Source organism: Petaurus breviceps, unplaced genomic scaffold (genome assembly GCF_028583685.1).
Source record: "Petaurus breviceps papuanus isolate PSGF00001 unplaced genomic scaffold, PetGlider_PUasm1.0 138, whole genome shotgun sequence".
Lineage (NCBI taxonomy): Eukaryota > Metazoa > Chordata > Mammalia > Diprotodontia > Petauridae > Petaurus > Petaurus breviceps.
In genome coordinates, this window is record NW_027185694.1 from 16,075,058 (window position 1) to 16,091,177 (window position 16,120).

General features: G+C 40.4%; 1 protein-coding gene across 1 annotated transcript in view; it reads left to right on the forward strand.

Moving 5' to 3' along the window:
- The window catches only part of GRID2IP (Grid2 interacting protein), a 152,159-nt gene that overhangs the window by 129,005 nt on the left and 7,034 nt on the right, over nucleotides 1–16,120 (forward strand). Inside the window, exon 18 of the mRNA XM_069106215.1 lies at nucleotides 4,581–4,667. Within this exon, the coding sequence (XP_068962316.1) occupies nucleotides 4,581–4,667 (87 nt within the window). The remainder of the gene's footprint in view (nucleotides 1–4,580; nucleotides 4,668–16,120) is intronic.

The following is a 16,120-nucleotide window of genomic DNA, read 5'->3' on the forward strand; positions in this document are numbered from 1 at the left end:
AAAGGATTCTTTGAACCCATCTAGCCTCTATCTCATTTTATAAGTGAGTCAACTAGGGCTCAAGAAAGGAGAAGGGATTCCTCAAGATCACACAGCTAGGAAAGTCTAGATTAGTTCTCAGGATTTCTGACTCAACCTTTTCTATTTTTAAAAAATTTAATTTTCAAACAAAGATCAGACTCTTCTCCCTCCTATTTTCCTTCCTTATCCCAAAGCCCTCACTAAGTGGGAAAACAAGGGGAAAAAACCATTACAAACAGTATAATCATGCAGGACAAAAATTCTCATTTGTCATGTCCCCAAAAACTATGTCTCAATCTGACTCTGAATTCATTATCTCTCTGTCAGGAGGTGGGCCACATGTTTCATCCTGAGTCCTCAGGAAGTGTGGTTGGTCATTCTGTTGATCAGTTCCCAAGTTTTCCTTTTTTTTTTCTTTTTAAAAAATATGTTTTGTTTTAATCAGCTAAGATCTATGTACTCCACTTTCCACCCCCATGTCTCCCTAATTGAGAACACAAGAAAAACAAACTCATTACAAACGCATATAGTCAGTCAAAACAAATTTCCAATTGGATACATCTGAAAAGATAATTGTCTCATTCTGTATTTTGAGTCCTTCAAAGGCTCTCCACTAGGAGGCGAATAGAATAGTGGGTTTCATTCTGACTCCTGTAGGATCCTTGTTGGTCAGCACAGTAGTATTCCATCACATTTATATACTATAACTTGTTCATCCATTTTCCAGTTTCTGGAAATTTATTCCCTTAGATGACTGTCCTTTGCCATCTCAAAAAGGGCTATAAATATTTTAGTACATCCTTAGAATTTGCTTTGTTTAGGACTCAACCCTCCTCCATCTATTCTTCCTCTAATTCCCTCTCCCCCTTTCCCCTCCTATTTCACTGTTGAGTGAAATGTATTTCTATACACAATCGTGTCTGTGTGTTCTTCCTTCTTTTGACTACTTCAAGTAAGAGTGAGATTCAAGTGTCAGCTATCCCCCCTCCTCTCATCTCTTCCTCCATATTTGTATAGCTGTCTACTTATATACCTTGATTTTATGAGATCATTCCCCCTAACCATCCCTTTCTGTGTTCCTCCTTCCCCTGCCCTTCCCCTGCAGTGTATTCTTCTTTCCTCTTTTCATTCTTTTCTTAAGATCATTAAGTCATAACAGAATCATTCCTAGGTGCTGTATAGCTTGATTCCTTCCGTGAACTCTGAAGATGATTGGAATTAGAGGGTACACATGTATCATGCCCCCATATCTCACTGTAAGCAGTTTATCCTTGTCTGATCCTTTATCATTGTTCATTCATGCTTATCTTTTCATGTTTCTCTTCCACCTTGTTTTTGCCATTCAAAGTTTCTCCATAGCTCTGGTCTTTCAATCAGGAATGCTTGGAAACCTACTATTATTTCATGAAAGGTCTATTTTTCCCCTGGAGTATTGTTTCAGTTTTGCAGAATGAGTTATTTTTGGCTGTACGTGCACATCCTTTGCATACTGAAATACTATATTCCAAATTCTCCACTTCTTTTTAGTGGTAGCTTTAAATCATGTGTGATCCTGACTGGCTCTTTAGTACTTGAATTTTTTTTTCTAGCTGCTTGTAATATATATATATATATATAATATACACACATATATATGTACATACACTATATATGAATATATATAGTATATGTATACAAACATGTATATATATTGCATTGGAAGCTCTGGCTTTGGCTCTCATGTTACTGTCAGTTTTCATTTCGGGGTTTAGTTCAGGAGGTAACCGGTAGGGCTTTTCTACTTCTACTTTGCTCATTTTAAGAGATCTGGGTGGTTTTCTTTTAAGATTTCTAAAAAGTGATGTCCTAGTGTTCAGATAGTTCAGTGATTCTTAAAATTTTCTTCCTCAATCTGTTTTCTAGATCAGTTGCTTTTCCTATGAGATACCTAACAACTTTTTTTTTTCTATTTTGTCAATCTTTTAACTTTAAAATTTTTGTTGCCTCATGGAGGCATTAGCATCTGTTTGGTTCATTTGAATTTTCAGGGAATTTGTTGCTTGGGTAAGATTTTAAACTTCTCATACCAAGCTGTTAATTTCCTTTCTAATTCTTTCTTCCAGAGTTCTTATTTCTTTTCTCATTTTTTCTTCAAGCATTCTCATTCTAACCATAAAAACATTTTTAAACTTTTGATTCATCTCTTCCAGGAGTTCAGTTTGAGATTGTGCCCAAGTTGTGCTTCTCTGAGGCAATGCTTGTAGATATTTTGCAGTCATTCTCTTCTGCATTTTTGTCTTGGGCATCTCTGCCATCATAATAGCTTATTATGACAAAGTGTTTTGTTTGTTTGTTTGCCCATTCTTCCAGCCTAATTTCTCACTTCAGCTTTGATATTGGGGATAGGTTCTACAGCACTTCTGGAGGGAAAGTCTGGGCTGGTTTTGTGGCAGCTTTTTTTGGATCGGGGAAGGTAGGACAATTGGGATTAAGTGACTTGCCCAAGGTCACACAGCTAGTTTGTGTGTGTGTTTGGTGTTCAGTGTTCAGTTCAGGCAAGATCCGATCCCAGGTCCTTCAGACTCCAGGGCTGGTGCTCTATTCACCATGCTGCTTAGCTGCCCCCAAGTGGCTGCTTTTTTTGAATAATGAACATTGTGGATTGACCCAAGATGAAATCTGATCGCTGCCTCACTGTTCTGAGCTCTGCAAGTTCCTGGCCTGGGTTCTGGTTGGATCAGAGCAGACTTCTGCTGGACTCTGCCCCTGTTAACCAACGGAATGCTCTCTTGACTCAGAGTGGCAGAGTTGTGTGTGCTTCTTTGGTCTGGGATTTCTGTCTTGCTTTGTGCGGGAGGTGTAAGCCATACCACTACTATGCTCCTGGATTCTGAATTTTCTCCTTTCTTGGATATGCTGACCAGGGCCTCCCTACAAGGAAACAATTCCACAAACCATTTCCCACTCCACCCTAGAGCTGCAACCTGGGGCTGGATAATGGGTGACAAAACTGCCAGTTGGCCCTACTTTCTATCACAATGCCCTTGTATGGGCCTTGACACAGGTCCAGGACCTTCTCTCGCCCTGGTGCACGGCTTTTCTCTGGGTGCTTGAGTGTTTTACTGGCAGCATGTTCTTGGTCTGACTTGTCCCCAGTGTCCTCAGACCTCCCTGTCTCTCTCCCTATGACCAGCTGGGCTGGACAAAGGACTCACTGTGACTTTTTCTGGATTTCCCCATAAGGATTCAGTCTGGTGCATTTTCTAGATTTGTTAGGTAGTGCTTGTAGAGAGGATCTCACTCCATTGCTTCTTATCATTCTTACTGCCTTCCCTTTAGAGGCACCCCACCCCCACATTGCCAGTGACTTCCTCCACAGGGAGGACCCCTTGGGCTATTTGACTTGGCTCCCTCACGCCCATGGATGGGATCATCTCATCTCGTTTCCATTCCCTGTGTTGTCTGTGTCTACAACTCACACTCTCCAGGCCTCAATAGCAGGCTTCCTCCAACCTGGGACAGACCAGCACAATTTGTCCTGCCTATGGAATGTGGGCAAGGGCAGAGTGGGAGAGCCATGGCATGTCCTGCAGGCTCCCACAGACTGAGTCCTAGTCTTTTCTCAGTAGACCACAGCACTTCTCTCTATTACATTTTTCTTTTCTCAGTCTCCTTGCCTTTGTTTCCCCATCCTTCTCCTTACCACAACCCTGGTTAGCTCCTACCATTTGTTGTGCAGCCTCAGCAGGTTCTGGATTTCACAAGTAAGTCTAGTCTCCTTGTTTCAGCCTCAGGAGCAGGGCAAGAAGAAGGGCACTAATATAGGGTTAGTGCTTCCTGTTCCGAAGAGCTAAGGGATTCCTGAAAGTGCATCAGCAGGAGGCCTTCCCCCCACTCTGCCTCCTCCCCACAGAATTTCAGGGCTCAATATTGCAGAAAGTAAAAATTCTTTGCTGCTGCTTTGGGCCTTTCTGGCTCCCTGCCTTCAGGACCAGCTGGGCTCTAGGATGGTCAGTGCTGAGGAAAGCAGCCTCTGGCAGCAGAAACAATGGTCACAGGGTTTAAAGGACATTTCTGGGCAGTGTCTCCATGTACAAGGGAAAGATTTAACTTAAACGGAAAAATACCAAGAAATTCTGAGGGTGCCTTCAGCCTGCAGACCATAACTAGATCGTTTTAGGGATCCACAGGCCCCAGCCACACACACTGCAAGATCTGAGCTTCAGTCCTGCCATCTCTCCTTGATGTGAAAATAGTCCACCCCTTGGCATTGCCCGAGTATCACATCCACCCTAAAATCAAATGTAAAGAAAGCAGTGTGGGAGGTAACATGGACAGAGACAACCAGAGTCTTGCTATCTACCTTAGAGAAGGTAGAAGGTAAGCAGGCATTGAGAGAACAATAGGTCTGTTTCTCCCTAGTCTTCTCTATCAGGAAGAAAGTGGGAGTTAAGTTTGACTATAGGAAACTGGGGTAAGGGGGAGGAAAGGATGCCCTTCTCCTTTTATGTGTGTGTGTGTGGGTGGTGGATAAGTGGAATGTGACCTGGTAAAGCAGTGGGTGGTTTTTCTCTTGGCAGTTCGTACTTGCAATGGGCAACTATCTCAACAATGGACAGCCCAAGACCAATAAGACCACAGGCTTCAAGATCAACTTCTTAACCGAGGTAAGGAGGTCTGACATTCTGTAATAGAACTGGACATCAAGGCCAGAGGAGACAAAGGTCTGGACTGGGACTGTGGTCTTGGGCATTGGGATGAGAAGGCAGATAAGAGACATATTATGCAGGAAGAATTGGCCTAATTTGATTTGAGAGATAAAGGAAGAGGAGAGAAGTTGAAATTAAATTTGAGTTTTGGAACATAAGGGACTGGAATTATGATTAGCAATAATGGGAAATTTGAATAAAGAAAAAAGTGCATTTCTGCCTCCATGGGCAGAGGAGAAGGGGCTCAAGGGGGTTGCCACTGTCATTCCAAGAGAAAGAAGTCAGCGCCTTTTTTGCCTATGGGTTTCCTCATCCTGATTTTTGAGCTAGGAGTTAGTGAATACATTACTGGACTCCTGAGGAGGCCTCAAAGGGGCTGATAGTAGAGGGAGATACTGGTAGGAGCATCTATAGTTATCCCTTACATATTGCGACTTTCCCCATCATGGTTTCAATATTTGCATATTGGCACAAAAAATTTAATGGGAATTTTTGGGAAGTTTTGTGGAAGCCCTAGACAAAGGCCAGCAGATGATACAGAAAAAGTTTAGAAACAAGGAGAGTATTGCCTGGCTTGGTCAAAAGATTTAAGACAGAGTAAGAATCTTAAAAACTGTGAAATATGTTCCCTTCTTATCCTGTAACCTTAAAGTCTACAAAGTAGCAGAAAGCCCCTACTTTTTTGAAAGGTAAACATTTAAATATGTAGGCCTTCACTCCTCTGGCACTGAATTCTACAGGATACAGAATAAACTGTATCATTGTATTTTCATTATTCTTCTAAATCGAAAGTATAGTAAGAAGGACCTTGAATTTGGAGTCAGAAGACCTGGGTTCCAATCCTGACTCTGCTTTTGACTATAGGTTAGTTTACCTCTCTGAACCTCAGTCAACTCCCTGTAAAATCAGGGGGCTGAACTAGACCTCTGATGATTGCTTCTGGCTGTAAATACTATAGTTAACTAAATTGCTTCTGACTATAAACACCATAATAATTAAATCCATATGAATGTGATGCTTTGGTTAAAGTCACCTACTAGAAACAAACCTTAGAATGAGACAAGAGCTAAGGGCTAGAAGGCTGTATACAGTTAATGCTAAAGAAATAATGTGTCGGGTTCCCTCCCATGGGGCAGGGACTCAATTGGGATAATCACATAGCAGGTTTTCATGGTTTATCAGTTTCCTTTGGCTTTGGAGCAGTTCTACCATAAATAGCCTGGAATCTTTTGTACTTAATCTATACAACATGGTAGAGAGGGTGCTGGACCTAGAGTCCCAGGACAAAGTTATTTCCTGCCTCAGATTTACTAATGTAAAGGAAAAGTGTATATATATATATATATATCCAGAGAGGAAAATTCCTAAACTGGTATCATCCCCTTATGTCCTTGGACATCTCTCTACCCCAAGACAATTGGAGGTAATGTTTATAGGAATCTTGAATAAGGGAAAGATCATATATTAAAATACAGTTCACAGTTAACATTCCAGAACACTATTGTTCAGTCGTTTACTCATGTCCAACTCTTCATGACCCCATGGACCATACATAGCCTGCCAGGCCCTTCTATTTTCCACTTTCTCTAAGAGTCTGTTCAAATTCATATTCATTGTTTCCATGGCACTATCTACCCATCTCATCCTCTGCTGTCACCTTTACCTTTTGCCTTCAATCTTTCCTAGTGTCAGGGTCTTTTCCAATGAGTCCTATCTTCTCATTATGTGGTTGAGGTATTGAAGCTTCATATTTGACCTTCCAATGACTAGTCTGAATTCATTCTTTTTTTTTTTTTTTTGCTTTTTGGAGGGCAATTGGGGTTAAGTGACTTGCCCAGAGTCACACGGCTAGTTTAGTGTGTGTGTGTGTGTGTGTGTGTGTGTGTGTGTTAAGTGTCTGAGGCTGGATTTGAACTCAGGTGCTCCTGACTCCAGGGCCGGTGCTCTATTCACTCCGCCACCTAGCCGCCCTTAACTTAATTCTTTAAACATTGACAAATCTGATCTCCTTGCTGTCCAAGGGACTCTCAGAAATCTTCTCCAGCACCACAATTTGAATGTGTCAGTTCTTTGGTGCTCAGCTTTCCTTCTAGTCTTTCACAGTCAATTGCAACTGGAAAAATCACAGCTTTGGCTATACAGACCTTATCGGCAAAGTGATGTATGCTGTCCAGATTTGCCACAACTTTTTTTCTAAGGACGAAGTAAGTGTCTTAATTTCATGGCTGCAGTCGCCATCTACAGTGATCCCTGAGCCCAAGAATATAAAATCTGACACTGCTTCCATTTCTTCTCCCTCTATTTGCCAGGAAGTGATGGACCAATTGCCAAGATCTTAGTTTTTTTTATGTTAAGCTTCAAGCCAGTTTTTACACTCTCCTCTTTCACTCTCATCCAAAGGCTTCTTAGTTCTTCACTTTCTATCATCAGAGTTATGTCATCTGAATATTGTTGATATTTCTCCCAGCAACCTTAATTCTGGCTTTTGATTCATCCAGCCTGGCATTTCACTTGATGTACTCTGCATATAAGTTAAATAAATAAGGTGACTGTTGTTACACTCCTCTGACAATCTTAAACCAGTGAATGTTCCATGTTTGGTTCTGTTGTTTCTTGGCCTGTGTACAGGTTCCTTGGGAGACAAATAAGAGAATCAGGCACTTCCATCTCTTCGGGGATTTGCCACATTTTGTTGTGATCCACACAGTCAGTAGGCACTACTCAATTCTCTCCTTGGCCACACCCCTCAAGGATTGCAGGGGACTTCTAAATGACATGAAATCACTTCCCTTGGGTGGGCCACAGGCCAATTGCTTTGGGACATGGGGAAAGCTAGGATCTAAATAAGACCCAGGATTGTCTATCTCCTTTAATCCATTTAAGAGGAAGGCCTTAGCTTTTGTTCCAACAAATTTTCCTGAAGAAAATAGTTTCAGCTGAACTAAAAAAACAGGTTTTAATATGCTTCCATGTTAGCAAGGTGACCCCAGGCAAGTCATTAACTTTCCTTTGCCTCTGTTTCCTTATCTGTAAAACGAGGAAGGAGGTTGGACTAGATGCCTCTAAGATTCCTTCTCGCTGTAAATCTATCACTGTGAAAAAAAATTTCACCTCAGACTACCTGTGTGACCTTGGATAAGTCACTTACTTCTCTCTGCTTTCTCACTTATTAAATGAGAAGACTTGATGATTCCTAAGTACCCTTCTAGGTTTACATCAATGGAGAGAAAAGATCCAGGAACCCTAGACATCTGGCTGCCTCTTCCAGCCCCATCCTGCCCCTCCAGGGAGTCTCTGCTTTGCTGGTTTATAATCAATAATACTCCCACTCTAAGTAAAGTAAATTCTTTAAACTCCCTAGATAACTTCAGAACTGGGGCCCAGAAGGGCTGATGCAATCACTCATTACTTCCTCAGAGCTGATCCTAACCAGTTGAGCCCCAAGCAAATGTTCTTAGGGAAGTCTCCAGCTTTCCCAGTTCATTTTCCATTTTCTCTCCCACCTCTGGCCATGCTGAATTTTCCCCTTGCATGTTATTATTAAATCTTTGTACACTGCAGCTCAGGGTTTATGTGTAAGCTATTCAGTGATCTACTTTACTTTTCTTCCTCTCAGCAAAATGGTAGGAACAAATTCTAGCCTCTAAGAGCATTTCAATACTGACTCTGAGAAAAATTGTAAAAATCTCAAGATTTCACTTATGGATACAGTGAGCATTTCCAAGTGAGTCTGACAAACTCTTAAGCACAAATTGAAGCATAATTTTCTCACTTTTTAAATTTTTTTCTGCTTTTTTTTTTTGGCAATGTGGCTAATGTGGAAATATGTTTTGCATGATTTCACATATATAACAGATATTATATTGCTTCCCTTCTCAAAGCGGACTGGATGGAGAGAATTTGGAACTCAATTTTTTAAATGTTAAAAATAAATTTGAAAAACAAACTAGCCTGAGTGAAAAAAGTTCCACAGTCAAAAGATCATAAGATCATAGAACTAGGACTTAAAGAGACCTTAGAGGTCATGTGGCCCGGCCCTTTACAAATGAGGAAACTGAGGCCCAGACAGGTGGTGACAAAGCCAAACCACAGTCATCTTACTCCAGACACAGCCTTCTATCCAGGCCTGTGCCACTTCAGTTCTTACTCCAAAAGCGAGCTCTCTCTTTTTGTTTCAACCTAATGCTGGTGGCTTCTGGTTCTCAGGTTTTTATCCATTTCTACAAAATGGGCAGATATGAAAGGATTTTCAGTTTCTTCAAATTGGGAAGTTTGTGAATCCACTTTAAAAAAGCATTTAAAAGTGACTCTATGAAAATTAGTATGTTTTGTTTGCATAAGCTATTTTTATATTTTACAGAGCTATTTTATTAGCAAATGTAAATAATAACCTAGTTATTGTGTTCTTAAACAACAAGTAACTAGATCTGTAAAAAGGACAAAAATAAATCTAAGTACTGTTTATAATTCAATTTGTCCCCAACCTTTAATTTTCCCTCTGATAACTTCAAAATTTGTCAGCTTGGGCTGTAGCTTTTCCTTAGTCACTATAAGCATGGTCACTGACAACATGGTGTCATGAAAAGAGTCTTGACCTAGCTTCTAATCTTAATTCAGCCCCTGACTGATTACCTGGGTAACCTTGAGCAAGTCACTTCATCTTTTTATAATGTGACTTTGGACTAAATAATGTCAAAGGTTCCTCCCTCCCAGCTCCAATATTCTAAGGCCCCTCCCTACTCTGATAGGTAGTCAATGTTCCAAGGTCTCTCTCAGCTCTGCTAATCTGTTGCAGGTCTCATGAAGAAACTTACCACTGAACTTTCTTCCCTAGTGATGAGAGGAGATAAACTAAGTCTTGGAAGATCAGATGCACAGGTTCTCAGAACCCAGCTTGTATAATATACCATCACACCCAGGTCCCCTCTTAAGTATTTTCTGTACTCCTTGAGTCCAGAATACCACTGGGCCTGACCATAGTTTACATGAGATACAAACATAAGATAAAAACATAAGCTTCTGAATACCTTTTCTGCAGGGATAGCAGTCAAAGCCACAGTCAGTGTACTGAGTGAGACAGGAAGGAAAACCCAAACCACCACAGTGAAACCAGTCTAAGGTACTTGGAGCCCAGTCTGGAAGTCCCCATTTTCCCCTGTATTATACTGATTTTTACCAAAGACTAGCTGATCTGCTAAGGATTTACAAGTTTCTGAAGGCAGAGCAAAGCTAAATTAAATACTTGTTCTTTTCCTGATTCAGGTTTGAATGGAGCCTCTAGAGCTCATTTACAATGCTCAGTTCCAGCTGTTGCACACAGAATGATTCCTTCCAGCTTTGGCATCCTATGGTCTAAGGTCCCTGCCAGGTCTGATAGACTATTGTATGTATCTAGCATTCTATGAAAATAGCATTATAGCATTCTATTCCAACAGTGATTTCATAACCTCTGTTTACACACTGTCCATTGCCCCTCAGTTGTGGGGCCAAGCAGAACACGCATGAATCCCTCATGACAGCTACCATCATACACCCTCTGAGTCTTTGCCCCTCCAGGTGAAGCTTCCTATGGCACATTCTCTATTTCCCTCAGTATGTTGGCCTTGTTTCTCTGAATCCATTCCAGCCTATTGATGTCATTCTCAAAATGGGATGCACAGAACTAAACCTCATACTCCAGATGTGGTTGACCAAGCAGACCACAGCAAAATGACCTCCTCTCTGGTTTAGGACACCTTGGCTTTCTTAAAGCAGCCATGGATTATATTAGCTATTATGCCAGGCTTATCCACGGTATACTGGTAAATATATGACAACCAGCTTTCCAGGAAAAAAAAATGTTCACAGGATGAGCCTTTAAGTTCAATCTTAAAATATATATATATATATATATATATATATATATTTTTTTATACATATATAAATATATAATTTATTTTTCCCTAATTACATGTTAAAATAATTTTTTTAAGTTTTGAGTTCCAAATTCTATCCCTCCTTCCCTCTTTCTTCTTTCCCCTCCCTTAGATGGTATGCAATCAAATATAAGTTAAACATGTGCAATCATATAAAACATTTCTATATTAGTCATTTTGTACAAGAAGACTCAGATAAAGAAAAAGAATGAAAGAAAGAAAGTGAGAAATAGCATGCTTCATTCTGTATTCAGATGATATCAGTTATTTCTCTGGTGGTGGATAGTATGCTTCATCAATTAGTACTTTGGGATTGTCTTGGATCATTGTATTGCTGAAAATAGCTAAGTCATTCACAGTTCATTGTACAGTATTGCTGTTACTGTGCACAATGTTTTCTTGGTTCTGCTTACTTCACTTTGCATCAGTTCATGTAAGTCTTTCCAGGTTTCTCAGAAATCATACTGCTTGTCATTTATTATAGCACAATAAAATTCCATCACAGTCATACCCCATATCTTGTTCAGCCATTCCCCAATTGATGGATATCCCTTAGATTTCCAGTTATTAGAAACCACAAAATGACCTGTTTAAGTTCTGTCTTAATGACCTACCCTATTAGCATTTTTCTCCATCACTTTCCTAAGTCTAGACAATCAACAAAATAATAAATTGTACCATTTCCTGATTTCAGAGGTATAAGTGCTCACACTGATAATTTAACAATTGACTTTTGTGAGCTGGTACTAGCACACTCCTGTTATCACATCTTGACTCATTTTGAGTTTTCAATCCACCAGATATTTTTCACAGGAAGTGTTTAACTAGTTGTCTCCCATCCTGTATTTGTGAGGCTGATTAAAAGAAAATGTAGCATTTTCCATGTATTCCTATTAAATTGTGTCTTACTAAATAATGCCCATCATTTCAGTTTGTGAGACCCTTTTGGATCCTTTTTACTGTCATTCAGTATGTTAGTTATTCTTCCCAGACTACTATCATCAGCTAGGATGACAAGCATACCATTCATGCCTTCCTCCTAGTCACTGATGGTTCCCTGCTTGCCTCTCTAACTCGGGAGGGTGATCCTAGCTCAAGGTTTGCCTCCCAGAGACCCTGGCTCTCCCCAGTCACTCTCCATGTGCCTAGAAGTCTTTATTGTTCTGTATCTGTAGAGTTCACCTTGGGTTGGGGCCTGAGCTGGACAAGAGGCTCAGTAAGGAAGAGAGGTCAGAATTCCCATTTTGGAGCCTCCCTAGAGTTATGCTTTCCAAAGACTCTGCCCTTCACTAAAAAAGGACAACTTAGGGAAAAGACATAGCTACTGCACCTATGATGACCATACGAAAGAATTTGGTGCTGGCATATAATTCAGAAATAAAAACAGATATGGTTTTACCAATAGACATGGCCCTAAAGAAAGTGCATTACCATCTGCTTTGCTCTTGCAGCTGAAAGACCCCTGAGCCTAGGACCCCTAGGTCCATTTACCCTACAGCTAGAACCTCCTATATGAATTGTCTCCCTGTATTACAAAAGGGCATCAGTCCTAACTTTTGAGGAGCTTATATTCTATCTGAATCCACAGCCCCCCAGGGTATGGCACACAGGAAGTGCTTAATAAATGCTTTTTCATTTATTCATTCAGTCACTCATTCCTTCAGAGACCTACCTCAAAGTTGATATCAGCACAGTCAGGACTACTGTTTGGTCTGGTCACTCAAACATTTCTGAATCCATTTAACTTTCCTATCCTTTACTCCATATCCCTCCTTATTTTCTTAAAGGAAAATGTGGGATATTTCATTAAATCCATTGCTGAAATTTAGATATACTATGTCCACATCATTTCATGGATATATTAATCTAGTAATCCCATCAAAAAAGGAAATGAGGTTAATCTGGTGTGTGACCTATTCTTAATGAAGTATACTTCATTAGAATTACTTCTTGGCTCTTAGCCCTCCAAGGTTCCCTTCTTTTCCACCAGTTCCTCCTTATTCATCAGTAAGGTCCAGAATAGCAATTACCCAAGTCATTTTGTCTTTATCTTTTGAAGCACCGAATTATCCTTAAGGCAAGTCAAGAATGTTTCAGGGCACTGCTTTTGGCAGAGAAAGAGCTCTATCAGATCAAGATAGTTGAAGCCTCCTATCATTATTGATTATCTCAGACCCATATCTGTGACGTTTCCTGAATGCCTCACCTATTTCCTGCTGTACAGGTGGTCTGTAGCGTAAGCTTCATAACCTGTAACAACATTATAGCTAGGTAATGCAAAGGATACAGTGTTGGAATTAGAGTCAGAAAAACTCAAGTTCAAATCCTGCCTCAGATATATGCTATCTATGGGACCCTGGGCAGGTCACCTAACATTTCTCAGCCTCAATTTCCTCATCTTTAAATTGGAGATAATAATAGCACATTGGATGATTGTGAAAACCAAAGTAAAGCACTTTGTAAACCTTAAGGCATTGTATAGGTGCTAGCTATTGTTATTATTGCTGTACTATTCCATTCATTTTCACTCAAATGCCTTCTATTTTCTCCCAGTCTTGTTTTTCAGTTCCCATGTAAGAGTTTGTCTTCTTCATACACAGTGCTGCTATACCAATCTTTTTTTTTTTTTGAGGGGGGAAGACAAGGCAATTGGGGTTAAGTGACATGCCTAAGGTCACACAGCTAGTAAGTGTGTCAAGTGTCACATTTGAACTTGGATCCTCCTAACTCCAGGGCTGGTGCTCTATTCACTACACCACCTAGCTGCCCCTATACCAATTTTTTTATGCTGTTCCTTTTTAACAAATCATACCCTTCCCTGGTCACATTTCAGTTATGAATTCTAATTCCACTCCACCAAGTTTCAGTGAGACCTATGATGTCAAATCTCCCTCTTTACATTCATATTGGTAGTTCAGTTGGTTTATTACTCACATTTTGTACATTTTTATATAAATAACTTGGACCATGAGATTTAGTGCTGACTTTTCCCCCTAGTTAATCTGAGTGTATGTGATCTTTTTCTCCTCTAAATCCCTATAACACTTTGTACCTTTCGTGCACTTACCATATTTTATTCTGTGTCATCATTATGTATGTATACATCTTAACTCCTCTACCATGCAGTAAGTGAAGAGCATATTTTATCTCTATTTGTATCACCCACAAGTCAACAAAGAAATGTTTTTCTGAATGAATGAATGACATCTAGTTTCTGAGGCACTGGTGGATTCTCAGGTCATCTTAGAGATCTCTTTGCATTCTCATTTTTACATGTTTAAGGAATTGCACTTCTTAAACCCCACTTTTTTGATCTCTAAGACAGTACTTTCTCCCAAATAGGAGTTAGGTGTCATCATAGAGGTGTCCTCTGGACAATGAGTTGTATTTTCATTAACTTATTACCTTGGCAAATAAATGAACATATAGTTGTCTTTTCTGTAAAACCTCAGTGTAACATTCAGTGAGTTAACTATTAGCAATCAACAATTTACAATTAAGCACCTTCTGTGCGCTAAATGCTGGGGGTACAAAGAAAGGCAAAAAGGCAGCCCCTTCCCTCAAGGATCTCCCAGTCTAATGGGGAGGGGGGAGATTACATGTGAACAACCATGTGCAGACAAGATAAATAAGTGATAAACAGGAGATAGTCAGCAGAGAAAAAGCACCAGCATAAGGCATTAGATATCAGGGTGCCCACCTCAAAATCTGTTTTCTACCCCACGGACAAGTTGAAGCCCTCCATAATCTGGCTTCTTTCTGAAGTCCTTCAAGCCTTCTTTACCTTACTCCTTTCTACATACACTTTGATTCAATGACACTGGCCTCCTTGGTGTTCTTCATACAAGAAACTTCATCTCTCTCAGCTCTGGGAATTTTCTTCAGAAAATTCCGTGTCTGGAATGTTCTTCCTCCCCATCTGTTCCTCTGGGCCTTCCTATAAGTCCCAACCAAAATCTACCTTCTGATCCCCCCAACCCCGCACCCTCCTTTAATCTTAGCACCTTTCCTCTGTTGACTATCTCCATTTTATCTTGTCTTTATCTTTTTTTGCACATAGTTGTTTGCAAGTTGCCTTTCTCCACTAGACTGTGAGCTCCCTGAAGACAGAAATCTATCTTTGTATCCTTTGCTTTGGTTTTTTTTTTATCCCCAGTGATTTGCACAGAGCCTGGTGCCTAGTAGATGCTTCACAGAGGTTTGTGGACTGCCCAACTGGTAGGAGAAGGGTTTTAAAAGTGAAAGTACTTGTTTAGGGGCAGAGAAAAACTTCTGTGAGTGTGAAAGAAATGTCAGGTAAGGAGGCTGTGCTCATATAGTAGGTTCTTTAAAAATGTTGAATGAATGAATTTATGAATGAATGAATGAATGAATGAGGGCACTGAGATAAAGATCTCAATAGGCTATCAGTGCTTCCTTCCTCCTGGTGTTGAAATGCTATAGAAGTAGAGAGAATGGATTACACCTCTTCCCTGAGGCCTTTCCAGACCACTCCAGATCTGAACCACCAATCATTTACATTTTTATTATTATGATCTTTAATTATCTCTTTAGGCCTTTACTTATTTGTTTCAAAAGTCTAAGTTTTAGGGCAGCTAGGTGGCGCAGTGAGTAAAGCATCGGCCCTGGAATCAGGAGTTCAGTTCCGGCCTTAGACACTTAACACCCACACACACACACACAAACTAGCCGTGTAACCTTGGCAAGTTACTTAACCCTAATTGCCCTCCAAAAGGCAAAAAAAAAGTCTAAGTTTTATCTCCTCAACTAACCTGTAAATTCCTTAAGGAAAGAGTCTGTGCTCTTTTCCCTGATATCCTTTTGGTCACCTAGCATGGAGCCAGGGGACACTGGACCCAAACCTTCTGAACTGAATCGCTGCCATATCTGTAAGTTTCCACATGAATATCAGAATTACTCAGGATGAAGTCAGAAGCCAGGAAGAGATGTGAAAGGTCAGTCAGACCTCAGATGCAAAAGATGGTAGGCAGGACAGCCAGGAAGCAGTATGATATGATGAAAAGACACTGGTTTTGGAGTCAGATCATCTAGATTTGATATCACTTACTGCCTTTATTACTTTGCACAAGTCTGTTACTTTGATGTCTCTGGGCCTATTTCCTCATTTGACCTCTGAGAGTTTTGGGCTAGATGGCCTCCAAGGACCCTTCCAGTTCTAAACCTATGATCCCATGACTTGGATGTAATACAAGATGCTAAAATAATATGAGAAGTCAAACTAGAGTTTCCAAGAATGCCCCTAAGGTAAATCAGGGCCAGATATTGATCCTGATAGACTTATAAAAATATTCTGTAGAGAATATGAATAGTTTCTCTGACCTCTCAAGCGTCCCATGCCTGCTGTCACAATTCCTGAACCTTACTCCTCAAGGATGACTCCATCTGCAAAGTCTACTGGCTGCTAGGGACTGAGGGATAGCTGGGATAAACTTGGGACTTACCCTTGTAAGGCCAGGCCTGATTGTAATAACCCTG